The sequence below is a fragment of the Arachis hypogaea genome, chromosome 1 (genome assembly GCF_003086295.3).
Source record: "Arachis hypogaea cultivar Tifrunner chromosome 1, arahy.Tifrunner.gnm2.J5K5, whole genome shotgun sequence".
Taxonomy (NCBI): domain Eukaryota; kingdom Viridiplantae; phylum Streptophyta; class Magnoliopsida; order Fabales; family Fabaceae; genus Arachis; species Arachis hypogaea.
In genome coordinates this window covers 104,068,103-104,093,772 of record NC_092036.1, presented here as the reverse complement: position 1 = coordinate 104,093,772, position 25,670 = coordinate 104,068,103, and the positions used below count along the sequence as shown (strand labels likewise).

General features: G+C 38.0%; 4 protein-coding genes and 1 pseudogene across 5 annotated transcripts; all 5 read right to left on the bottom strand.

The window, feature by feature from the left end:
* Positions 1-12,805: 12,805 nt before the first annotated feature.
* Positions 12,806-14,178, bottom strand: LOC112764465 (uncharacterized). Its single transcript, XM_025810130.1, has 2 exons — positions 13,845-14,178; positions 12,806-13,791 (listed from the first exon to the last, which is right to left on the bottom strand). Exons 1-2 carry the CDS (start codon positions 14,176-14,178, stop codon positions 12,806-12,808), a joined length of 1,320 nt encoding a protein of 439 aa, XP_025665915.1.
* A 980-nt stretch (positions 14,179-15,158) lies between these two features.
* On the bottom strand, positions 15,159-18,623 carry LOC112706111 (serine/threonine/tyrosine-protein kinase HT1). Of its 2 annotated transcripts, XR_011865024.1 has the most exons (5): positions 17,495-18,580; positions 16,749-17,204; positions 16,409-16,488; positions 15,847-16,137; positions 15,159-15,676 (listed from the first exon to the last, which is right to left on the bottom strand). XR_011865024.1 is itself a non-coding variant. In XM_025757242.3 (4 exons), exons 1-3 carry the CDS (start codon positions 17,942-17,944, stop codon positions 15,892-15,894), a joined length of 1,152 nt encoding a protein of 383 aa, XP_025613027.1. In that variant the 5' UTR covers positions 17,945-18,623; the 3' UTR covers positions 15,159-15,676; positions 15,847-15,891. The 2 variants fall into 2 exon arrangements, 1 of the variants encoding a protein (XP_025613027.1); XM_025757242.3 differs by lacking the exon at positions 16,409-16,488 and having other exon boundaries at positions 17,495-18,623.
* A 1,081-nt stretch (positions 18,624-19,704) lies between these two features.
* On the bottom strand, positions 19,705-21,371 carry LOC112764408 (tropinone reductase-like 3; annotated as a pseudogene).
* Positions 21,372-21,603: 232 nt separating this feature from the next.
* LOC112706105 (tropinone reductase-like 3) lies at positions 21,604-23,264 on the bottom strand. Its single transcript, XM_072201698.1, has 6 exons — positions 22,957-23,264; positions 22,768-22,884; positions 22,544-22,678; positions 22,335-22,460; positions 22,129-22,230; positions 21,604-22,043 (listed from the first exon to the last, which is right to left on the bottom strand). Exons 1-6 carry the CDS (start codon positions 23,077-23,079, stop codon positions 21,894-21,896), a joined length of 753 nt encoding a protein of 250 aa, XP_072057799.1. The 5' UTR covers positions 23,080-23,264; the 3' UTR covers positions 21,604-21,893.
* A 1,507-nt stretch (positions 23,265-24,771) lies between these two features.
* On the bottom strand, positions 24,772-25,418 carry LOC112764327 (tropinone reductase-like 3). Its single transcript, XM_025809916.2, has 3 exons — positions 25,239-25,418; positions 25,050-25,166; positions 24,772-24,960 (listed from the first exon to the last, which is right to left on the bottom strand). Exons 1-3 carry the CDS (start codon positions 25,359-25,361, stop codon positions 24,772-24,774), a joined length of 429 nt encoding a protein of 142 aa, XP_025665701.2. The 5' UTR covers positions 25,362-25,418.
* Positions 25,419-25,670: the final 252 nt, after the last annotated feature.

Genomic DNA, 25,670 nt, shown 5'->3' with positions numbered 1-25,670 from the left:
TTTAAAATTTACACATATGAATTAATAAAATTTATTTACTAAAGACAATTTAATATATGTACTAACTAGATGATGACAAAAAATACTAAAAATAATTAATCACTATAAATTTCTCTTAAAAAAAATTCCTAATTTTTTCTCTCAGGACTAATAGATTCGGTCCCATTTATATAAAATTGTACCTCTATCATATTGCCACATATGATAGATAACTTGCTCTCAAATTTGACAATGGTTTGGAAGGATTTCACCCAAAAATCATTTACACGTTATCATAGATTTGTTTCTCGTTATAACATTTGCTTGCATAGGGTCAGCGTTGGATTTTTAAACTTTCTTTTGGCTTTTTTTTCTGTAAATTTCTATCTTATCCGAAAAAGATATCACTGTGTCAACTGTCAAAAGACAATGTTGTTCCAAAATTCAAAGGGCATAAATTACATGACACTAGACTCTCTATACAATTTACTTGTGAGGTAAAATAGGAACACCAAAATTATACTATTTTGGTTTATTAAAAAATTGATGTATTTAAATAAATTTTTTTCTTTCAAAATCTTAGTTTTTTTAATGAACAAAAAAGCTGAAAGAGGCTATTAATTTAAGAACCAGAAAATAGTGATTATACTAATTAGTATTTTGTAAAAGATTAGACAAGGTTCCAAAATTGTGTAGTAGTAATAATGGTAGAGGATAGGAAGTGTGAGTGAGTGATGACAAATGTTATTTTGGTTGGTTGCACTCAATGATGATAAAAAGGACCGTACCTGGCATGGGGTTGTCTTCTTTCTCAGTTATTAATAAAGCCATGAATTATTGCATTTCATGTAGGAACAAATCTCCTAAGGATATGAATAATCAATCCTTACACTAAAGTAATTAAATTTTCTGTATTAAGCTCTAGTAGAATGCTTAATGAATAATGATCTTATTTGCAGTAACATGTGGTTTGAGTTGCATATCTTGATGGACCTTCAATTAATATTCTGCAGCTTGGATCCCATTCATTTATTTTGATCCATGATAGATGTAGTAGGCCAAGGTCTTAATATTTTTGTGCTTGTTTTATGGCACGAGAATGGAGTAAATCAAGATGATTGTTTTGTATTGTATCTAAACATAGAGTACTGTTACGGTGGGTAACCGGAGATTGATGGGCTGGATGGAGTTGGTGGCCCAAATGTGTGAAGAAGGAAGATTCCGAATGGATCTGCAACTCGGGAGGCTCCGTCCGACTTGTTTGTGCGAGGAGATGGGGATGGTACCTGCAAAGACACTCCGATGCCTAAGTTAGCAAGGGTGTAAGCAGGTCTAGAGAGTATTGGGCTTAGAGATACCTGAGGGGTGTCAGTGTATTTATAGTGGTGAGCCAATAACCACCGTTGGAGTAGTGCCATATTTTTAGGGCGTTAACCGTCCCATTATCTTAGGGAGGTTAAGATATGGCTCGTGAAAGTGGTTAGAGAGATTCTAGGGATAGTTATTCATTTAAATGAGTGTTTATCCGCCAGCTAATCTCGTGCCCGACTTCTTTAGAACAGGTCGTGGTGAGTACCGACTTCATAGGATGAAAATTGGTACTGGTGAGACCCAACCCTTTGGATTAGGTCCTTTGCTTGATCCTGGGCCTTTATTATTGGGCCAGGGTATGAACAGTGCCCCTACTCGAGCCCAATTTTTTCAAGATTTGGGTTCGAGTATTCTACTCGGGGTCGTAGCCGACTTATTGGAGGACCGACGTGATTTTCTAAAACCGACGTGACTTTTCGTGTCCTTTTGGTTCTGACAGTTACGTCTAATCAATCGCCGTGTCTGTTAGGGGTGTGCGTAGGTCTTGGTAACGGTGCATTTCTCATTAATGACTGCCCCACTTTTACCATTATGCCCCTTAGCATGTTTATAAATACTTTCCCTCTCTTTCATTTTTTCGTTTCTGCAATTTTTCAAATTTCTTCTTTCTTCGTTCGTGCTGCGTTCTTGCGTTTGGAGACTTCTGCTTCTTCCAACCTTCACATTTGGATAAAGGTTAGCTTTTCTTCTTTCATGACATGCTTTGTGTTTGCATGCTTTTATCTTGTAGGTAGATAGGTTGGTTTGTAGATTTTGGCTCCGTATCTCCTCCCTTTAGAGACCGTGTTTTTGATTTTCCTTTTCTTTTTCTTTTGTAGGTTTTTGTCACCCTTTATAAGAAAAAAGAAATGGCTTCCGTAGATGTTCTTTCTCAATGGGTTGATGTCACGGTCCTAGGGGAGGAACCCTTGGTCGATGCTGAGTTTATTACTCATCTTCGTACTCACCACAGGATTTGTACTTCTGAGGAGGACGAGTCAAAGTATGAGTTGGTAGTCCCGGGTCCAGAAGACCGGGTTTGTTTTGGGAGGGCCGATGAGGCAGCCCCTCATTTTTTCTTTATGTATGAATGTATGATCACCCGTTTGGGTGTTTTTCTTCCTTTTTTGCATTTTAAGATGTCTGTCTTGCACCACTGTCGAGTTGCCCCTACCCAACTTCACCCCAATTCTTGGGGTTTTCTGAAAATTTACCAATTTATTAGTCACGCTTTGGACTTTCCGACCTCTTTGAGGATTTTCTTCTATCTTTTCCACATGACTAAGCCCTTTAGTGGGCTAAATAACAAGCAGCAATGGGTGTCTTTCTGAGCCATACAAGGTCGGAGAATTTTTACCCTTTTTGACGAATCCTTCCACGACTTCAAAAATTATTTTTTCAAAGTGCAAGCTGTAGAGGGTCACCACCCCTTTTTCTTGGATGAGAATTCTTCCCCTCGCTTTCCCCTCTATTGGTTGGAGGCCTCCCCTTGTGAGAAGTACAGTCTGGACGACCTGGATGAGGTGGAGGCGGCCATTGTGGGGTTTTTCCGAGAAGTGTGGGGGAGGGCCCCATACTTGGATACTAGGAAATTCCTCCAGGGATCGCCGACCTTTGTTCGGTCGCAACTAGGTAGTTTTTATATATTTCTTATTTCCGACTTGTGTCTGCCGACTTGAGGTTTGCCGACTTGTAATTTTTGCTAATTTTTTCTTTTGCAGACATGGCAAGGAAGAATGCTCAGGAATCTTACCAAAGAGTTCAGGAGGCTAAGGCAAGATCCCGGGCTAGGACTGGTGGTACCAGGGCGATCGTCTCTCCTCCTCCTCTTCCTCCTCCTCCTCAGACTATGGGGACTCAGCCCATTGTGATTTCTTCTTCAACTTTGTCTCGGCCACTCCCCTCCGCCCGACTTCTTTCTGAACCAGAGAAGAAGAAGCGCAAGACTTTAGAGTCTAGCTCTTCTTTTGATGGTGGGGTTAAGGCGGATGCTCTTGCATTCATCCGAAAGAACATCTATCCTCATATCAGTATGGATGATGTTTCTGTTCGAAACCACCTCACCACTCTGGCTGAGGAGAGTTTTAGGGCGGCGGGTGTTTGTGGCAAGCTTTTGGATATTTTTGATAAGACTCCTCTCAGCTCTTTGGGGTTATCCTCGAAGGTTGAGGAGCTGGAGGGGAGACTTCTTTCTTATCAGGAGCATGAGAGGGAGTTGAAGGAGGAGGTCGCCAAGCTGAGGGCGGAGAGAGATGGCCTTCGGGAGAAGGAGAGTAAGTTGCGGGCCCAATGCAACATGGAGGCGAGTTTGAGGAAGACAGCACAGGAGAGTTATCAGAGTTTATTTCAAGATCTTGTGTCTGTGAAGAAGGATTTGCTGAACTCTCGAAATGCGTATGCCGAGTTGGAGGATTCTATCGCTGATGGTGCCGAGGAGGCTTGGAGGATTTTCAAGGAGCAGGTCGGAGTTATTGCTCCTGATTTGGATCTTTCTCCTTTAGATCCGGACAAGGTCGTTATTGACGGTGCTATTGTGGATCCTCCTGCCCCCGTAATTGTTTCCGAGTCAGAATTGAAGACTCGGGAGCAGAGGATTATTGAGTCCCCTCCTCGTTCCAAGGACGCTTCGAGTTCTTCTGTTGTTCCTCTGACTTCCTCTTCATCTCCTGTGGATGCCTCTCTTCCCGGCCCTGGTAGCTCTCCTCCTGACTCTGGTGGTGGTGATCCGTCTACTCCTCTGCAGAAATAACTTTTTTATGGCTATATGGGGGCTCGGCCTGTGAGCCTCCCCTTTTTTAAACTCTTTGTTTGTTGGTGGTGTTTGGACAATTTCTTTTGGCCTTATGCGTGTATGCTTTTCTGATTTTGATTTTCCGAAATCCCCTTGATCTTTTTTTTGAAAAACCTTTTCCTTTGGCTTGTCTGTTTTCCTGAGCCTTTTTGTTTAAGGACTTTTGGACAGCCTTTAAACTTTTTCCTAGGTTTTTTCAATCTCTTTTTGTTATTCCCTATACTCAACTTTGTTTTATTGAGTTCTTATGACTTAGGTTATTTTTGCGATGCGTTTTTCTTCTACTCGGTTCTTCATTCGAAGTGTTTCCGAGCTTCTCTACTCGGGTTTTCATTTCGACTTATGAGTCGGATTGTTTCTGAGTTTTTTACGATCAACTTGTAAACCTCTTTACACCGACTTGTACCTCATCATTTTATCCTGACGACCATCTAGGTCGGTTCATGGGATTTTTACATTTTGTCGAGCTTAAGTCGGCGCGTTTCGTAGAAAGACTTAGAAAATAGAAAGGAGTTTATAAGAGATATTGTAAATGAAAAAAGATCTTTTATTGATTGGGGAGGTACCTTCTTGCTACTAAGGGTTTTTAATAGCCTATTTTCCCTTAGCCTCTACTATGATGCCTCGTTAAAAACCCTTCTCCAGAAAAAACCCTTTGATTTTGGGAAAAAATCATGAAGTTGGAAAAAGAGTACATCAGGGAGTAGAGTTCGCTTTTAACTGTAGTACCTTTTCATATTACAAGCATGCCACGACCTTGGGAACTCAGTGCCGTTCAGGTCGGTTACTTTATAATAACCTTTTCCTAAAACTTCGTTGACTTTGTATGGTCCCTTCCAATTAGCAGCAAACTTTCCTTCCCCTGATTTGTTGACTCCAATGTCGTTTCTGATTAAGACCAAGTCATTCGGGGCAAATGTTCTTCGTATGACTTTTTTGTTGTACCTTGTAGTCATCCTTTGCTTCAATGCTGCTTCTCTTATCTGGGCATCTTCTCGGACTTCGGGGAGCAAGTCGAGCTCCTCTTTGTGCCCCTGTATGTTTCCAATTCCGTCATGGAGAATTACCCTTGGGCTTTGCTCATTGATTTCTATTGGTATCATTGCTTCTACGCCATAGACTAGTCGGAAGGGCGTTTCTCCAGTGGCGGATTGGGGCGTTGTCCTGTAAGCCCATAGCACTTGGGGGAGCTCTTCAGCCCAAGCTCCTTTTGCTTCTTGCAATCTTTTCTTTAGCTCTGCCAGTATGACTTTGTTGGCTGCCTCGGCTTGCCCATTGGCTTGCGGGTGCTCCACCGAGGTGAACTGGTGTTTGATTTTCATACTGGCTACTAGGCTTCTGAAGGTAGAATCGGTGAATTGGGTTCCATTATCTGTAGTAATGGAATAAGGTATCCCATATCTTGTGATGATATTTTTGTAGAGGAACCTCCGACTTCTTTGAGCGGTGATGGTGGCCAATGGTTCTGCTTCTATCCACTTTGTGAAGTAATCTATTCCCACGATCAGGTATTTGACTTGTCCTGGCGCTTGGGGAAAAGGACCTAACAAATCCATTCCCCATTTTGCAAAGGGCCATGGAGAAGTGATACTGATGAGCTCTTCTGGTGGAGCCACGTGGAAATTTGCATGCATCTGACATGGTTGACACTTTTTCACAAATTCCGTGGCATCTTTCTGCAAGGTCGGCCAGTAGAATCCAGCTCGGATTACTTTCCTGGCTAGTGACCTTGCTCCGAGATGATTTCCGCAGATCCCACTATGTATTTCCTCCAATACCTCGGCAGTTCTTGAGGTCGGTACACACTTTAATAATGGTGTTGATATCCCCCTTCTGTAGAGAATATTTCTCACTAAGGTGTAGTGTTGTGCTTCCCTTTGAATCTTTTTAGCCTCTTTCTCTTCTTCTGGGAGGATGTCGAATTTCATGTATTCGACCAAGGGGTTCATCCATCCGAGGTTTAAACCGACTACCTCAAGTATTTCTTGTTTGTCTTCTGTTTTTACTACTGAGGGTTCCTGGAGGGTTTCTTGGATCAGGCTTCTGTTGTTCCCTCCTGGTTTGGTACTTGCTAACTTGGATAGGGCGTCCGCTCTGCTATTTAGATCCCGAGTTATGTGTTTTACCTCGGTTTCTGCAAAGCGCCCAAGGTGCTCCAGAGTTTTCTCCAAGTACCTCTTCATATTTGGGTCCTTTGCCTGATACTCTCCGCTTATCTGGGAGGTCACCACTTGTGAGTCGCTGTATATCATCAACTTTGTAGCACCGACTTCTTCTGCCAGTTTTAATCCAACAATCAAGGCTTCATATTCTGCCTAGTTATTTGAAGCTGGAAATTCAAATTTTAGGGAAGCCTCTATCTGGGTTCCTCTTTCATCTACCAATATTATGCCTGCGCCGCTTCCTGTTTTGTTGGAGGATCCGTCTACATAGAGTTTCCATGTAGTTGGTTTTTCCTCCTGATCACCTGCGTATTCTGCAACGAAGTCGGCGAGGCATTGGGCTTTGATCGCCGTCCGAGTTTCATATCTTAAGTCGAACTCGGAGAGCTTTATTGCCCATTGAACCATTCTCCCTGCAACATCCGTCTTTTGGAGGATTTGCTTCATGGGTTGATTCGTACGGACTCTTATTGTGTGAGCCTGAAAGTAAGGTCGTAGCCTTCGTGAGGCTATTACTAAGGAGTAGGCAAACTTTCCTAGTTTGTGGTATCTTAGCTCAGGGCCTTGTAGAACTTTACTGATGAAATAAACTGGATGTTGTCCGACCTCATCTTCTCTTATCAGGGCTGATGAGACAGCCTTGTCTGCTACGGATAGTATAGAACGAGGTCTTTCCCATATACTAGTCGGGTCAGAATAGGAGGTTGGCTTAAAAACTTTTTGAACTCCTGGAACGCCTCCTCGCATTCAGGAGTCCATTCGAACTGGCATCCCTTTCTTAATAAGGAGAACAGTGGAAGGGATTTTAGTGCCGATCCTGCCAAAAATCTGGAGAGGGCTGCAAGTCGGCCATTCAGCTGTTGGACTTCTCTCAAACAAGTCGGGCTTTTCATTTCTAGGATGGCTCTACACTTATCGGGATTGGCTTCGATCCCTCTTTGTGTTAGCATAAATCCTAGAAATTTCCCTGCCTCTACCGCGAAGGCGCACTTTGCGGGATTTAGTCTCATCCCATGCAGCCTTATGGTGTCAAAGACTTGTGAGAGGTCTGACAAGAGGTCGACTTCTTTCTTGGTCTTTACCAGCATGTCGTCGACGTATACTTCCATTAGACTCCCAAGGTGAGAGGAAAACACTTTATTCATCAACCTTTGATATGTGGCTCCTGCATTCTTTAATCCGAATAGCATGACCACGTAGCAGAAATTAGCTCTGGGTGTGATGAATGATGTTTTCTCCTGGTCTGGCTCATACATTGGGATTTGATTATATCCCGAGTAGGCGTCCATAAATGATAAGTATTGATACCTCGAGCTGGAGTCCACTAGGGTATCAATACTTGGCAGTGGATAAGGGTCCTTGGGACATGCCTTATTTAAGTCGGTATAGTCGACACACATTTTCCATTTGCCATTCTGTTTTTTGACTAGCACTACATTGGCTAGCCATGTTGGGTACTTGACTTCTCTGATAAAGCCAGCTTCCAGGAGCGCCTGCACTTGTTCTTCTACTATCAGGGCTCGTTCTGGGCCGAGCTTGCGTCTTCTTTGTTGTACAGGTCGGGATCCCGGATAAACCGAGAGCTTGTGGGACATGAGCTCGGGGTCTATCCCAGGCATGTCAGAGGCCTTCCAGGCGAAGAGGTCGGAGTTATCTCTTAAGAGTTTAGTCAATTCTTGTTTTAGGGTTTCCCCTAGGTTGACTCCTATATGAATATTTTTTCCTTCCTCTTTGCCGACCTGTATCTCCTCGGTTTTTCCTCCCGGTTGTGGTCGCAGCTCTTCTCTGGCCCTTGCACCGCCGAGCTCTATTGTGTGAACTTCTCTGCCCTTTTCTCTCAGATTTAGGCTTTCATTGTAGCATTTCCTTGCCAACTTTTGATCCCCTCTTACCGTTGCTATCCCTGCTGAGGTCGGGAATTTCATGCAAAGGTGGGGAGTGGATACCACAGCTCCGAGTCGATTAAGGGTAGCTCTGCCTATTAAAGCATTATATGCTGACCCCACATCAATGACTATGAAGTCTATACTCAGAGTCTTTGATTTTTCCCCTTTTCCAAAAGTGGTGTGGAGGGGCAAAAATCCCAGTGGTTTTATTGGCGTGTCCCCTAATCCGTATAGGGTGTCGGGGTAGGCTCTTAATTCTTTTTCCTCCAACCCTAGCTTGTCAAAAGCGGGCTTAAAAAGGATATCCGCCGAGCTTCCTTGGTCTACTAGGGTTCTGTGGAGATGGGCATTCGCCAGGATCATAGTTATTACTACTGGATCATCGTGTCCAGGGATTATTCCTTGCCCATCTTCTTTTGTGAATGAAATGGTGGGGAGGTCGGATGACTTTTCTCCGACCTGGTAGACTCTTTTGAGATGTCTTTTGCGAGAGGATTTGGTGAGTCCCCCTCCCGCGAACCCTCCTGAGATCATATGGATATGTCTCTCTGGAGTCTGCGGCGGTGGGTCTCTTCTATCCATATCATCTCGCTTTCTCTTTCCATGACCGTCCGACCTTTCTATGAGATATCTATCAAGCCGACCTTCTCTAGCCAGCTTTTCTATCACATTTTTAAGGTCGTAACAGTCGTTTGTGGAGTGACCATATATTTTATGGTACTCACAGTAATCGCTGCGGCTCCCCCCTTTTTTATTTTTAATGGGTCTAGGGGGTGGCAATCTTTCAGTGTTACAAATCTCTCTGTATACATCCACTATAGAAACTTTCAGAGGAGTATAAGAGTGATATTTTCTTGGTCTCTCGAGACCGAGTTCTTCCTTTTTGTTGGTTTCCCTTTCCCTCTCTTTTGTTGAGGGAGGGGGCCCAGGTCGCCAACTCAGGTCTCTCAACTTAGCGTTTTCCTCCATATTGATGTACTTTTCAACTCTCTCCTGTACATCACTTAGAGAAACGGGGTGTCTTTTAGATATGAATTGTGAGAAGGGACCTTCTCTGAGTCCATTGACTAACCCCATTATGACTGCCTCTGTGGGCAGGTCTTGAATCTCTAAACATGCTTTATTGAACCTTTCCATATAGGCTCGTAAGGATTTTCCGACCTCCTATTTTATTCCCAGGAGGCTCGGTGCATGTTTCACTTTGTCTTTCTGGATAGAGAACCTCATCAAAAACTTCCTTGAGAGGTCTTCAAAGCTAGTAATCGACCTCGGGGGGAGGCTATCGAACCACTTCATCGCTGCTTTCGATAGAGTGGTTGGGAAGGCTTTGCATCGCGTAGCGTCGGAAGCATCAGCTAGGTACATCCGACTTTTGAAGTTGCTCAGGTGATGCTTTGGATCCGTGGTTCCGTCATAGAGGTCCATATCAGGGCTTTTGAAGTTCCTCGGAACTTTTGCCCTCATTATGTCCTCGCTGAAAGGATCCTCCCCACCTAAGGGCGGCTCTTCTTGTTCGTCACGGGAGTTGCAACCTTTGAGGGAGGATTCTAACTTTAAGAGTTTTCTTTCTAACTCTTTTCGTCGTTCCATCTCCTCTTTTAGGTTTTTTTCAGTTTCCTTTTGTCGCTCCCGTTCTTGTTCTAACTGTTCCAGGCGACTGTGGACTAATCCCATGAGTTCAGTTACATGGGATGGTCCCTCTTTCTCTGATTCGCACCCTTCTGAAGAGTTTACCTTCGAGTTTTTTACTCCGAAGGTACCTTCCCTGTGATGATTATCAATTTCCTGGTGGAGGGTGAAGTCCGCATCGTTATTGCCTGTGTCCAGATTCTCTTGCTCAGAATCTGTCTCCACATGACCTTCTTCGTGGGATCTGTCCGCCATCAGTGGTTGATCTCTCGGGTCTCCGGCAACGGCGCCTATGTTACGGTGGGTAACCGGAGATTGATGGGCTGGATGGAGTTGGTGGCCCAAATGTGTGAAGAAGGAGGATTCTGAATGGATCTGCAACTCGGGAGGCTCCGTCCGACTTGTTTGTGCGAGGAGATGGGGGTGGTACCTGCAAAGACACTCCGATGCCTAAGTTAGCAAAGGTGTAAGCAGGTCTAGAGAGTATTGGGCTTAGAGATACCTGAGGGGTGTCAGTGTATTTATAGTGGTGAGCCAATAACCACCGTTGGAGTAGTGCCATATTTTTAGGGCATTAACCGTCCCATTATCTTAGCGAGGTTAAGATATGGCTCGTGGAAGTGGTTAGAGAGATTCTAGGGATAGTTATTTATTTAAATAAGTGTTTATCCGCCAGCTAATCTCGTGCCCGACTTCTTTAGAACAGGTCGTGGTGAGTACCGACTTCATAGGATGAAGATTGGTACTGGTGAGACCCAACCCTTTGGATTAGGTCATTTACTTGATCCTGGGCCTTTATTATTGGGTCAGGGTATGAACAAGTACATCAAAGAATTAAATGAAAATTGATAAGGAGTGAGAATTCTATAAAATTATAAAAATACTCAAGAACATAAAGAATACTTAATATTTTTTTATTAACTAAACTTTTTAATCTTCAATTCTTAATTCTTTTTTTAGTGTATTCTTTTTCATGCTAAGTATATCTTTTTATAGGAGTTGAAAGCTTGTATTAAATGAAACAAAATATATTTAAATAATTAAAATTTTTAAGATAGAATCGCTTTATTTTCTATTTTTATAAAGTAAGATGCTAAATATTCGTGACACCTTATTTTTTATAATTATCTTCTAAATGTATATAAATGCTTATATATCAAATCCCATTAGAAAGTAAATATTTTAGACTTTAATCTAGTCTCATGGATAATCAATTTTGTGCTTGTTTTATGGCATGAGAATGGAGTAAACCAATATGATTGTTTTGTATTTTATCTTAACATAAAGTACGTCAAAGAATTAAATGAAAATTGATAAGAACCAATGAATTTTATAAAATTACAAAAATACTCAAGAACATAAATCTAACTAAAATACATATACTAAAATTGGTCCTAAAATCGCTCACTCATATAAATGATGCTATCATATTTTTTTATCTCTTAACTTCACCAACATTCATATGAAATAATAGAACAAAGAAGAACTTCACATAATCATATCTTCTTTCATTTCATGGAACATATAAAATACAAAAGACATATGTGCCTTTATATAGACAAAATTTCATACTAAAAGTTTATGATTCTATTAGCTTCTTAATACACATACTTATCCAACTTTGCTTCTTACTTTGACTATTCAAATAAGTAACTTCTTGTAATTTCTAACACATCTTGAAAATTCTTTATTAAGCTTACTCATCAATCAATGCACTTCATGATTCTTCTAGTATGGAGGTGATGAGTGCAACTTCCATTCAATTCCAATTCAATTGATTTTGAACTTCTTCAATGTTCTAGTATATTGTAGTTCTACTACTTTCTTGAATATTCTTGATTTAATTTTCTAACATTGCCTCCCTTAAATCAAGCTTGTAGAGTTTATCATTCCAAGCATCTTCTTCAACTTGTAAAATAACTCGGTCTTCAATGGCTTTGTAAATATATCTGCAACTTGTTCTTCAGTTGGACAATACTCGATCACAACTTCTTTCTCATTTACCGACTCTCTGATTTTGTGAAATAGAATATCAATATGCTTCGATCTTCCATGAAATACTGGATTTTTGCAAAGTGCAATAGCTGACTTGTTATCACAAAATATTGTTGTTGGAGTACTTTGTTTCTCATTCAATTCCTCAAGAATTCTTCTTAGCCAAACTGCTTGTGTTGCACTACTTGCTGCTGCTATATATTCTGCTTCTGCAGTAGAGAGTGCTACTAATGGTTGCTTTTTATCTGCTGGTAAATCTGCCAGCTCCCATGTGTCATTTTTCTCAATGGCATGAATCTCCTCATCCATTGCTTTCTTCTAATTGTTGTCTTTAGAGGCTTCTTCAAAGTTCAACGGCTCACAATCTGAAAATAGAGCAAAATTTATAATTTCTTCATCGATAGGATCGTTGTCATTGCCAACTTCATAATATGCTAATCTAGCAGGTAGTCTTTGCTCTCTTTGCGATCTTATAGATGATTCTGGTTGTTCAGTTGTGTCAGGTTATCTTTCTTCTACTTCATCACATGTATTTGGAATTATAGTCAGCTGCTTTTCTGTTTTTGCATTCCAGTCCCACATGTCTTTCTCGTCAAACGTCACGTCTCTGCTGATGATTATTTTCTTTGTTTCTGGATTGTACAACTTGTATGCTTTTGAATCTATGCTATAGTCGATAAAGATACACTTCTCGCCTTTGTCATCTAACTTCTTCTTTAATTGATCTGATACGTGGGCATAACCGATACACCCAAAGATTCTGAAATGATGGATGGAAGGCCGCTTTCCACTCCAAGCTCCCTCTGGTGTTTTATCACGAACACTCTTTGTTGGACATTTGTTTAAAATATGAACTGCTGTTACGACTGCTTCTGGCCAAAACTCTTTAGGCATTTGTTTTGACTTGAGCATGCATCTGACCATGTTCATGATGGTTCTATTCTTTCTTTCAGCAACTCCAATTTTGTTGAGGAGTGTATCTAGTTGTTAGTTGGTGTTGAATTCCGTGTTGCTTAAAGTATTATGAACATGCAAGATATTCTGTTTGAAGTCATCTTTGCTTTATCAATGAACCTTCCGTTGTTGTCAAATACAGTGCAATATCTACGATAAGTTATCATCTTATATTCCTTCTCAGATAATTGCTCCATACTCAATAAATTGTAATCAAGTTCAGGAGCATAGAAAACATCAGAAATATAACTCAGAGAACCATCTTTCAATCTAATTGGTATGTGCCATTTTCTTTCAATAGGGATCTTTGTACTGTTACCAAACTTTAATAATAGTTTAATTGAATCATCTAAAGAAGAAAATAACGACTTTCTACCAGACATATGATTACTGCAAACATTATCCAAGTACCATATATTTTCATCTTCTGCACATGAATTACTTGTAAAAAATAAAGTCTGAGTACCCAGATTATTATCAGTAATTTGATTCTGATTTTCTGCAACATGTGCTTGATTGTTATTCACCATTTTGAATCTGTAATCTGTTGCTTTGTGTCCATACTTTCCACAATGAAAGCAATTGAAATTGGTTCTTTCTTGATAAAAATTGCGTCGACCTCTTCCTCGGTTGACAGGCCTGAAATTCGTTCCACCTCTTCCTTGATTAGGTGGTGTAAAATTATTGTAACTTCTTTGTTTGTAATTGCCATGACCTCTACCTCTGAAGCTTCCTCTGCCTCTACTTTGAAAATTAAAACCATGACCTCGTCCTTCTTGTGTATGTCTTGATGCTGTAACATTGTTTAAATTCACTCGGCTTTTCAGGGCTTCCTCAGTTGATTTTTCTGATTTCTCCAGTATTTTACTGATGTGACTTTCCAAGGTTCCTTGTAACTCTGCAATCGTCATGGTATCCATATCGTGGGACTCTAGTATCGTAGTCACCATATGGTCATACTTCATCGGCATGGTGCGAAGAATTTTCTCCACCACTTTGCTATCGGGCATATCTTCTCCATAGACTATCATCTTATTGACAAGGTCTGTAACACGAGTAAAATATTGCTCAACAGTTTCTCAGCTCGACATCTCGTACCTTTCATATCTCTTCTTAAAGACGGTAGCTTTGCTTTCTGAGCTTTATCTACGCCTTTGTATGACAGCTTCAACGTGTCCCATGCTTCCTTTATACTTTTGGCATTTGCTATTTTGCCAAACACCGTATAATCTACTCCTTGATGAATTTGAGATAGCGCCAATTGATCTCTCCTCTGTTGGGCAGTATCTGCTCCTTCTTGCAAATCCGATTCAATGAAATTCCACAGGTTTTGGGCCTTCAAATGGGTAAACATCAAAATCTCCCAATAACTATAATCAAGTTTCCCATCTAACTTGGAACCGGACCACACAATATTGAAAGTGTTTGCCATACCGACTTTATGAATAAACAACTATGTGAGAACTCTCTCACACCTCACAAACTCTCAAACACCAGGCGTTGGATTAACCAGCTCTGATACCAAATGTAAGTAAAATACATACACTTAAATTGGCCCTAGGATCACTCACTCATATAAATGACGCTATCATATTTTTCATCCCTCAACTTCACCAACACTCATATGAAATAATAGAATAAAGAAGGACTTCACATAATCATATCTTCTTTCATTTTATGGAACATATAAAATACATAAGGCATATGTGCCTTTATATAGGCAAAGTTTCATACTAAAAGTTCATGATTCTATTAGCTTCTTAATATACATATTTATCTAACTTTGCTTCTTACTTTGACTATTCAAATAAGTAACTTCTTGTAATTTCTAGCACATCTTGAAAAATTTTTATTAAGCTTAGTCATCAATCAATGCACTTCATGATTCTTCTAGTATGGAGGTGATGAGTGCAACTTCCATTCAATTTCAATTCAATTTGATTTTGAACTTCTTTAATGTTCTAGTATATTGTAGTTGTACTACTTTCTTGAATATTCTTGATTTAATTTTCTAACAATAAAGAATACTTAAAATTTTTTTATTAGCTAAACTTTTTAATCTTCAATTTTAATTTTTTTTTTTTTAATGTGTGTACTCCTTCTCATCCTAAGTATATCTTTTTATAGTGTTTAAAAGCTTGTATTAAATGGAACAAGATGTATTTAAATAATTAAAATTTTTAAGATAGGATCATTTTATTTTCTGTTTTCGTAAAGTAAGATGCTGAATGTCTGTGACACCCCACCTTTTATAATCTATTTTATTTTCTATACGTGCATAAATGCTTACATCTCAAATACCATTAGAAAGTAAACAATTATTGCACTTGCCATAGCTCTAGATTAGCATAATTATTGTTTCAGAGGATAACGGGGAGCATGTTTGCATGGAAATAAGTAAGGCCTTGATAATGAATCTCAACGACGAATACCACGCTATGAATAATTTTACTTCTTAAGGTTGAGTTCGATACACTGTCGGATATGTTATATATGAAAATTCAATAATCAATATTACTATGATTTTGATTCGATATTCTAGATGCTTTTAATTTGTTTTCAGAATCTTTCAGGAGCAACTCGCCTTGCTTATATGACTAACTACTTATTACTTGAAATAACAATCACAAATTTACAGTTAGTGACACAAGATTAACAGCTACAACCTTATACATATGGACTCCATATGAGTCTTAATGAATACAAAGATATAGTTGGCTGAGCTAGATTTTGCAATATTCTGTGACAATTTTCACAGTGAATTGCTGCGTTTTCGGTTTGTTATCTCATCCAACAAACAATTAACGGTGTTCTTCAATGCCTATTGCAGGCGCAGCTGGTTCTATTGATGGCCTAACCAAACAAAATATAGCTAGCATTCTGCATACGGCCTTTTGGGTTTAAGTAATTCCAGTTAAACGAAGCCCACACTGCAATTATGAATGTAGTTACTTGAACTGTTGTGTATAAAGCATTATTCATTTGAATTTTTTTCTGAATTAGAGTCTACAATAGTACAGTTGAAATTAAAGAAGAGGAAGCATGTGTTAATCTATATATATATGAGGTTCATTTGAATAAGGGAAGACAATAACAATACCTTTTGGTGTTCTTTATTGGAGGAAGGGGTATGGAAGGGAGGGAGTTAAGCATGTACAGGTATGGAGGAACTCATGGAGACGCAGCCTTTTAAGCGTTCAATGAGGTTTCTGCTGACAAGTCTTGAATGATGAGTTAGGGGAAGTCCCTCCTTCACACATTCATCGTACTTCTCAAGAGTGGTCACTATGTCACTGAAGTCCGGCCTCTTCGATGGGTTCGCCGCCCAGCAACGCTTTATGAGGTGTGCTAGTGCTGGCTGGCAACTTGCCGGCAGTGGTGGCCTCTCATTCTGCTCCAAACACAATTTGCAATTAGGCCTTCCTTTATTATTAAGTAGTGAGGTGCACAAAGATTTTATACATGCATTAATTCAATTTAATACCTATTCTAGGGTCCTTAAATTACTCCCTATTTCTCTGTCTGGAGTGTTAGCTACTGTGCTATGTAATAACTGATCACAAGTGACATGAGGAGTGCATTGTAATTAACAAGTTCTTTTCTATGATATGACTAATTAAACTATGATAGAAGTACTGAAATGATTCTGAAATATATATTACCAAGTTAGCATTAAGAATTTTCTGTCATCCTTAACCTGCTTCTGTCTAATACTGACAACAATCAGCAACATGTTGATATGCTAAAAAGGAAAAATAGAACAACATTAAAACTCCATAATCATTGAGAAATGATCAAAATAGCTTGCCATCCTGATTCCCTTAACTGACATGCATGATGTAAAAGATTCAACAATGTCCTTCATCATATTTAATAAAGATTCAACCTCATTGTATAGCTAGGACATGAGAGCTTTCCTAACCAAAACAGGCAATGCTAATATTCTAAATTCTAAGCAGGGAAATGAAGCATGTAACATAAATTTAGATGTAGAGGTGTGACCTTCTCAGCAACAGCAAAAGCAGCTTGGACAGGGGTCATTCCTTGGAAGGGAAGTAAAGCAGTTGTGAGTTCCCAAAGCACAATACCAAAACTATACACATCAACTTTGCGAGTGTAAGGTTTCTCCTTAATCATCTCTGGCGCCATCCAACGATACGTTCCCATGTTTCCTTTGGTCTCCCGGCACCTTGTTTCGAGACAAGATGTGCCGAAATCTGCCACCTTAACCCTCATCTCATCATTGAGAAGAAGGTTATTTGACTTGAGATCTCTGTGGATGACGCCTTGCGAGTGAAGGTACTCCATACCCCTAGATATGTCAAGAGCTAACCTTAGTATTGTTTCAATTGAAAGAGAGTACGGCTCTTTCTTGTTCAGATACATCCTCAGAGTTCCTTGTGACATGTATTCTGTTATGATACAGTACACTGGCGGTTTTTTACAAGCTGCAATAAACTGTAAAATTAAAAGAGTCATTTCAAAGAATAAATTAAACATATACCTCTAACTTCAATATCAAGTACAATAGATAGTTCACAATGCATAAATGTATACTTGAATTTTGAACTCTCAAACAGGATAATTTCCAAAATCAAACACACAATGGGACAGAAAACAAGATGAAAAAGTAGAATCTGTCTCATACATTTCTATCTTAAGACAATTACCAAACTGGCATGAAGCTAAATAAACAAAAACAGCATAAGGACAAGAAGTTGAATATACATAAACACCCTTGGAATTACCTGAACTATGTTTGGGTGAAAGAGACGTGAAAGCAAAGCAACTTCAGATTTGAACTGCTGCTCAAGCAAGGATCTTCTCTCCTCGTCCTGTGTCGGGATCCTCACCATTTTCACAGCTACGGCTCTCTGCTTGTAAATTCCACGGTAGATTCTACTGTGAGCTCCAGATGCAAACTTGTTCCCTATGAAAAGCTGTGACAAATCTGCAGTCCACTCCTCCTGATCCTCCTTAGAAGCTTCCCATGTCTCCACATTCTCAGAGTCCAATATCATGGACCATGATTCCAAGCTGTCAAATCTCTTTCTCTCCATGTTCTCTAAGTCAGAGTTCATCCTTTTCTTGGAAGACGATGAAGGAGGAAGCTCCGGTAAAGGCTTACTCTTTGATCTTCGCATGCGAAGCCCATGGAAGCATGAGCCAGCCATTGAAGAAGCTCTTGTGAATTGCATGCTTTATTTATTTGAAGTTATGGTTTTGTATGTTTGTGATGCTTGTCAGAAAAGACAGTCAAATGGAACAGCTTTCCTTCTGAACGTGTGAACCGATTTCAGGAAGTGCATGAAGCCATAAACGGATTCCGAAACACGGGCTCCAACAACAAAGAACGAAAAGCATGCATCAAAATGATTCATTTACGTCTTGAGAGAAGACCCTTTTGGATTTTAACAAGAGAACAGAAAGGTGTGGTATGGAACAAGGCCACTTTTTCATGTCAAGCTTTTCTCACACTTTTCAAGAACAAGAACTCTTACTATAACACATAACCAGAGACACAAACAATAAGGGATGCTGGGGTTTCATTGTTAAACAAGAATTGGAAGCAAATGCATGGAAGTTTCATGAAAATGAAATTCTGGCAGAGAAAGAAAGAGGAAGAAGAAGAAGAAGAAGAAGCAGTTTTTTCTTTCACGGTTTCTACAAATAGGATGGATCAGGAATCAGGAGGATTAGGTCGTTTAGCAGCATAAAGAAGAACTGATTCAGGGGTGTCTCGTGAGTTCTTGGTTCAAAAGAGAGCCTTTATTTTTAGTTTGTGTTATGGGTTACTTTGTTTCCTTTTATTGCATGCATCATCATCATTCATCATTTATCAATGAATGTAATGTTTATATAAGTGGCCACAGTGCAAAGTCTGATTAGATTTGAGGCTTGAGTTCAGCTTAGCCAACAATTTGCACTTTGCAGTCTTCTCAGACTTTGGGATATATCCTTTAACTGTAGCAAGCACCAACTTTCTTGGGTTGGGACCCAAAAAGTCCTAGAATACATGTGGCACAAAAAGTAATGCACTTGACAAGTGCCAAGTCATGAACCGTTTGATCCAGTTGCAAGTTATTATTATCTTTCCTTCTTCATAGAAATATATGAAGTTTTTTTTCTTTTGGTCAGGTACTTAAATGGTACAAAGTATAGTACCTTACTGATGGATTTGGATGAACTATTTTCGCATTTTGGCTTCTAATTCCTATTCTCCTCCTTGAAGATTTTTATTATTTTGGGTTTCTCCTTTATTCCATCATTGAAATAATCAATAGAGCACTAACTAAAAGATAACAACGTGATGAGAGGGTAACATTCTGTTTTTGGAAGAAGCATTTCAATTGCGGGTCATCAAAGCTTAATCTCCAAGCAATGGTTTGCAATTTTGCAAAGCAAAGATTCTAAGCACAGAATCAGGCCCGTTTATGATAAATTCAAAGGTGTGGATTCTGATTAAAGGCTAATGCTTTGAGAAATGAAATTATGAAATAGACTTATTAAAAATAGAACCAAAAACTATTGTACCTTGTAATAAACCATCAATGGTACCATAATATTTCAATGTTGGGTTGTCTAAAACTTCTAAACCATTATTTAGGTAAAAACTTCTGTCCAAAGTCCAAACTATGATTTTCAAAGTTCATTTGAACATCTACCAGCTAAATGTTCTGTAAATTTATGCTTTCAATTACATTTTTCATAAAAAGAGATCCGTGTGTATTCATCAAAAACACTTCCGTCTTGCACAAAACTCTTGTTTAATTAAGATTCTAAGGAAAACACTTTTTGTGAAGCAAAATTCGAAAAGAAAGATATTTTATGCTTTTTCAGTATGCTCTCAAACTTATTGTTCTTTTTGGTTGGTTTGTTTAGCTGCTGAGGCCCGAGTCTGGTAAATGGCCTTTGCAAAACAAAAGGAGTTGCTAAAACTAAAAAAAAAAACAAATACTGGATCAATTTAACTTGTTTTTCACATTCGCAAATCGCAATACAAACTAACACAAATTTCTAGGCTCACTTTCTAGTTAAGCATTACATAGACTAACTGAAAAGAAAACCCTTCAAAACCACTTAATATTAAGATATACTATTCTTTTTTTTTTCGCATCTAATTATTATATGTCATGCATACATCAAATAACAACTTGAATATACCCCCCCCCCTTCCTTCCTTTCCCCCCTTCTCTGGGTACAGAACTATATCCAACAGCAGAAACATACTATAAGAAGAAAACGTAAGCTACAGCCTCGATGGCATTCCCCCAGCAGTGGCTAGAGTTTCCCGTCATATAAGCATCATCATCTGATGCCAGAAAAGCTGCACCGGCAGCCATGTGCTCCGTTGCACCAAGCCTTCCAAGTAATGTCTTTTCTTCAAGCTGTAGCCTCTGCAGTAGCACACAAAGATATACAGTGTGGAAGGAGATTTGAGACAAGAAAAGCATATTTAAGTCAAAAGATTACTCACAGTAGCTTCATTACTAGTAATAAACAAGGGAAAATTCGTTGGCACAAAACAGGGAGCAATGCAGTTAACACGAGTGTTTGGGACCATCTCAGCAGCCAGAGCCTATGCAGCATATTACAAATAATTATCAGAGTAAAGAAACACGAAGATATATACAGTTTTGTTAGTTTCAGAAGGAACACTTTGCAGGGCAAGTGAAGTACCTACTTTGGTAAGTCCAAAAAGGGCTGTTTTGGTCACTCCATACATATACATAGAACTAGAAGCAGGCAGGTTGAAACCGGCAATAGAGGAAACAATAACAACAGAGGAACCCCTGTGCAAGTGAGGAGCTGCATCCTGCAAGAATCATAAAGGTGGTTAACACATTAATTAGAAACTTAGCTCACCAAATGGAGATGACATGACAGAAAGATATGGTTACCTTGAGAAGAAGTATAGAGGCTTTGACATTAATCTCCCAAAGCTTGTCAAGGACAGAGTCTTCGGTTTGCAATATGGAGTCAACAGAAGGATTTGCAGCTGCGTTGGACACAATCACATCTATCTTTCCATGCTTCTGTAAGGCTCAGCCGCATATTCAATCAGCATTCAAATAGCTTATAAAACAAGTTCTAATAAAAGATAATAGTAATATAGAACTATTTATATGCAAGTAGATGTTCAGTTAAACAAAGATTGAAATGAAGAAAAGGGTGACCTGTACATTTTTTGTGAATAAAATCCTTTCTCTGTTGACCGTTGGAGCCACAACAGACAAGGGCCAAAACTTCAATTCCTTTAGCCCTAGCCCTAAGTTTATCTGCAGCCTGCAACATTTTGCTGCAGATATAAGTAGGAGTAAATGAAATTGAGTAATCATATGAATATATTTAATTGGAGGGAAAGAGGAGAGGAAAGGGACCTGCTTGCGAGAAGAGATGACTTGAGAAGCAACTTCCATGCCAAACCTCTCAGCTATCCCAAACCCATTTCCCCGAGTCGAATATGTAACAGTGGCCACCTTCCCCTTAAATCTTTTTTACCATTTCTCCAATCTCAAATTCAATCCAATAATAATCTCTCACAAGATCAACCAACATACTCGCCAATATAATCATTCATTCAGTATTATTATTGTTGTCACTTAGGGATTTTCACTACCTGCTTGTCTTCCTCACCTACTCAGTTTTTTACTTTTTGCCAAACTTTTTTGGTTTTGGAGGAAGGAAAAAAAAGAAAAAAGGGGGGGGGGGGGGGTATTTATTATTGGAGACACTTCTACAAAACGAAAGGGAGAACAAGACAGAAAAACCTAACCATCCTGTTAGTGTTGCTAAAACTAAAAATAATACTAAATACTGTATAATTTAACTTGTTTTTCCCATTTGCAACACAAAATTAACACAAATTTCTAGGCTCTTTTTGACTAACTGAAAGGAAAACCCTTATAAACCACTTGATATCAAGAGAAGGGTTTCTTTTTCTCATCTAATTTCTTATACATCATGCATACATGCATTTCACTACCTTGAAATTTTTGTATGATATCTATTCTAACACTCAAATTCTTATTTTCTGGGGTATCAATAAACACCCACTTTTTAAACATACAAATACCACAACCAGAATATTTATTTTCCCCTTGGGTACAGAATTATATCAGACAGCAAAAAGAAGAAAACCGTAAGCTACAGCCTCGATGGCATTCCCCCAGCAATGACTAGAGTTTCCCCTGTGATATAAGAAGCATCATCAGATGCCAAAAAAGCTGTCCCAGCCGCCATGTCTTCAGTTGTACCAAGCCTTCCAAGCAATGTCTTTGCTTCAAGCTCTTGCCTCTGCAGTAGCACACAAAGATATACACGGTGAGGAAGGAGACTCAAGGCAAAAGGTAACACATATTTGAGTCGAAAGATTACTCACAATAGCTTGATTACTGGTAATAAACGAGGCAAAATTAGTTGGCACAAAACCGGGAGCAATACAGTTTACACGAGTGTTTGGGGCCATCTCAGCAGCCAGGGCCTATGCAGCGTATTACAAATAATTATCAGACTTAAAAACAAGAAGATATATGCAGTTTTGTTAGATGTTCAAGGAACACTTTGCAGGGCAAGTGAAGTACCTACTTTGGTAAGTCCAAAAAGGGCTGTTTTGGTCACTCCATACATAGACATAGAAGCAGGAGGATTGAATCCGGCGATGGAGGAAACAATAACCACAGATGAGCCTTTGTGCAAGTGAGGAGCTGCATCCTGCAAGAACATAAAGGTTGTTAACACATCAATTAGAACATTAGCTCATAACAACAAACAATTGACAGCTTGAACTAATTTACCTTGAGAAGAAGTATAGAGGCTTTGACATTAATCTCCCAAAGCTTGTCAAGAACAGAGTCTTTGGTTTGCAAAATGGGGTCAACAGAAGGATTTGCAGCTGCGTTTGACACAATCACATCTATCTTTCCATACTTCTGTAATGTTCAACCGCATATTCAACAGCATTCAAACAAATTTTAACAAAGGATAATGCATTCGATAAAAATGAATAGAAAAGGGTGACCTGTGCGGTTTTTTGAATCAAATCCTTTCTCTGTTGATCGTTGGAGACATGGCAAACAAGGGCCAAAACTTCAATTCCTTTAGCCCTAAGTTTCTCTGCAGCCTCGTCAACATTTTGCTGCAGAAACAAGGAAATTGAGTAATGAATATAATTAATTGAAGGCAAAGAGGAAGAGAAGGGGAAAAGGACCTGCTTGCGAGAAGAGATGACGACGGAAGCACCTTCCAAGCCCAGCCTCTCAGCTATGGCGAACCCGATTCCCTGAGTCGAAGCCGTAACGATGGCCACCTTCCCCTTAAACCTCTTTTCCATTTCTGCGATCTCAAATTCAATCCAATAACAATCTCTCACAATAATAATCACCAATAAATCGTTATCATTTATTATTATTATTACCAGTTCGGAGTTTTCAACGCCTTTTTGTCTTTACTCTACTTATTATTACAATGCCCATCTTTCTTACCAAGTAATTTCTTTTTCTTGGAGCTTATGGATTCGATCCTTCCAGAATGTTTGTACCCTTAAATAATTTTAAAATAAAATATATTTTTTAAATTTTTTTAATAACGATTAAATAATTTTTTTATTTTAATTATAAATTAATTTTATATATTTTATTTAATTATAAAAATTATTTTTATTTTATAAATAATTATTTTATTATAAATTTATCATGTTTATTGATCTTAATAAATTTTTTGACTATTTCAATCGATAAAAAGATTATATTTGATCTATGACGTTCGTTTAGAGCCGTAAAATTATATTTTCTTGAAAATCAATCGATTAGACTACATGTTATCGCAAAATAATCGACTGTAAATTGTAAGGCAGCATAGTTTTTGCAAAAATTAATTGATTAATCATATTATCCAATCAATTGAAAGATGACTAAAATATGGATTTTTTATAATTCAATCGATTGTTTATACTACCCAATCGATTGAATGCTTCAAAACAACCTGAGATCTCACAATTAAATCGATCGGTTGTGATAACTAATCAATTGAATTCATCAAAACAATATGAATTTGCCAAATTCAATCGATTGGTTGTGCTACCCAATCGATTGAAGTGTGTACTACGCCTATTTTAATTTTGTTATCATTTTTATAAATTATTATCTTATTATTCATCTATCTTATTTTTAAAATTCTATTCTCAATTTTTAAGGTTTTATTTTGATTTAGATATTCTAATCTTATCTTTTCTTTAATATTAACATTATAAATTGGTGAATAATTCATTACCAATTATTCAATCCCACCATTGAAATCGTGTATCAATCTCTTTAATTATACTAAATTTCATTATTTTTCTTTCGGATATCCATCTACTTAATATCCAATTTTTTTCATTTTTTATCCGTCTATTTAATATCCACTATTTATTCATCATTAATTGATAATTACAATTGCAGCAATCAGCAAAGGTCGAATCAATTTTTTTTATTGTAGTGTTCAGAAAACAATCCATCGTTTTGATTACAAAATCGAGGTCAGTGAATAGAATCTCTAATTTTGCAATTCTTTGTTTCGATACTTTATTTGTGAAATTGATTGTGTAATGAAAATTTTTTTTATCTGTTAATAATTCACAGACATTGAGAAATATAAAAAGTAAATAGATTTTATTATTTTTCACTATGAAATAGATCTATGTCTTAATTGTTTAATTCACTAATATTTTTTACCTAACTAATTTAATATCATACCCTCAAGTCTTTATACTTTTTAAATTAGTTTTTATATAATAATTTCTATATTTATTTTTTTAAAAAATCATTTGTTTTTTTATATTAATATATTTCACATTCATATTTTTATATTAATAATAACTTACGTAATTATGTTTTGGTAATCACATTATATACTTTAGATATTATTTTCTTGTAAAATATATTAATTTTTCTTCTAATTTTACGTTGTTAAAAGAAAAATTTTATAAAGATATCTTATATTTTGTATTCTATAACGGTACTGTGTCTTTTAAATAATTAATAATTTATAATTTATTTTCAATTTTTTTAAAATTTTTGAAAGAATGAATTTTAATTAATAAGAGAAGAAGTATAGAGGCTTTGACATTAATCTCCCAAAGCTTGTCAAGAACAGAGTCTTTGGTTTGCAAAATGGGGTCAACAGAAGGATTTGCAGCTGCGTTTGACACAATCACATCTATCTTTCCATACTTCTGTAATGTTCAACCGCATATTCAACAGCATTCAAACAAATTTTAACAAAGGATAATGCATTCAATAAAAATGAATAGAAAAGGGTGACCTGTGCGGTTTTTTGAATCAAATCCTTTCTCTGTTGATCGTTGGAGACATGGCAAACAAGGGCCAAAACTTCAATTCCTTTAGCCCTAAGTTTCTCTGCAGCCTCGTCAACATTTTGCTGCAGAAACAAGGAAATTGAGTAATGAATATAATTAATTGAAGGCAAAGAGGAAGAGAAGGGGAAAAGGACCTGCTTGCGAGAAGAGATGACGACGGAAGCACCTTCCAAGCCCAGCCTCTCAGCTATGGCGAACCCGATTCCCTGAGTCGAAGCCGTAACGATGGCCACCTTCCCCTTAAACTTCTTTTCCATTTCTGCGATCTCAAATTCAATCCAATAACAATCTCTCACAATAATAATTACCAATAAATCGTTATCATTTATTATTATTATTATCATTATCAGTTCGGAGTTTTCAACGCCTTTTTGTCTTTACTCTACTTATTATTACAATGCCCATCTTTCTTACCAAGTAATTTCTTTTTCTTGGAGCTTATGGATTCGATTCTTCCAGAATGTTTGTACCCTTAAATAATTTTAAAATAAAATATATTTTTTAAATTTTTTTAATAACGATTAAATAATTTTTTTATTTTAATTATAAATTAATTTTATATATTT

Bases quoted from the DNA above. Each gene is read 5' to 3' on its own strand.
- LOC112706105 (XM_072201698.1), bottom strand. From the start codon at position 23,079: ATGGAAAAGAGGTTTAAGGGGAAGGTGGCCATCGTTACGGCTTCGACT. The intron at 22,885-22,956 runs GTCCTTTTCCCC...TTGTTTCTGCAG, and splicing joins TCATCTCTTCTCGCAAGCAG to CAAAATGTTGACGAGGCTGC. The intron at 22,044-22,128 runs GTGAGTAATCTT...GTGCTACTGCAG, and splicing joins TTACCAGTAATCAAGCTATT to AGGCAAGAGCTTGAAGCAAA.
- LOC112764465 (XM_025810130.1), bottom strand. From the start codon at position 14,178: ATGGCAAACACTTTCAATATTGTGTGGTCCGGTTCCAAGTTAGATGGG. The intron at 13,792-13,844 runs GTACGAGATGTC...CTCGTGTTACAG, and splicing joins TTTAAGAAGAGATATGAAAG to ACCTTGTCAATAAGATGATA.
- LOC112706111 (XM_025757242.3), bottom strand. From the start codon at position 17,944: ATGCAATTCACAAGAGCTTCTTCAATGGCTGGCTCATGCTTCCATGGG. The intron at 17,205-17,494 runs GTAATTCCAAGG...TTAATTTTACAG, and splicing joins TTCACCCAAACATAGTTCAG to TTTATTGCAGCTTGTAAAAA. The intron at 16,138-16,748 runs GTCACACCTCTA...TGTTTGGAGCAG, and splicing joins CTTTTGCTGTTGCTGAGAAG to AATGAGAGGCCACCACTGCC.
- LOC112764327 (XM_025809916.2), bottom strand. From the start codon at position 25,361: ATGGAAAAGAAGTTTAAGGGGAAGGTGGCCATCGTTACGGCTTCGACT. The intron at 25,167-25,238 runs GTCCTTTTCCCC...TTGTTTCTGCAG, and splicing joins TCATCTCTTCTCGCAAGCAG to CAAAATGTTGACGAGGCTGC. The intron at 24,961-25,049 runs GTCACCCTTTTC...TGAACATTACAG, and splicing joins TGATTCAAAAAACCGCACAG to AAGTATGGAAAGATAGATGT.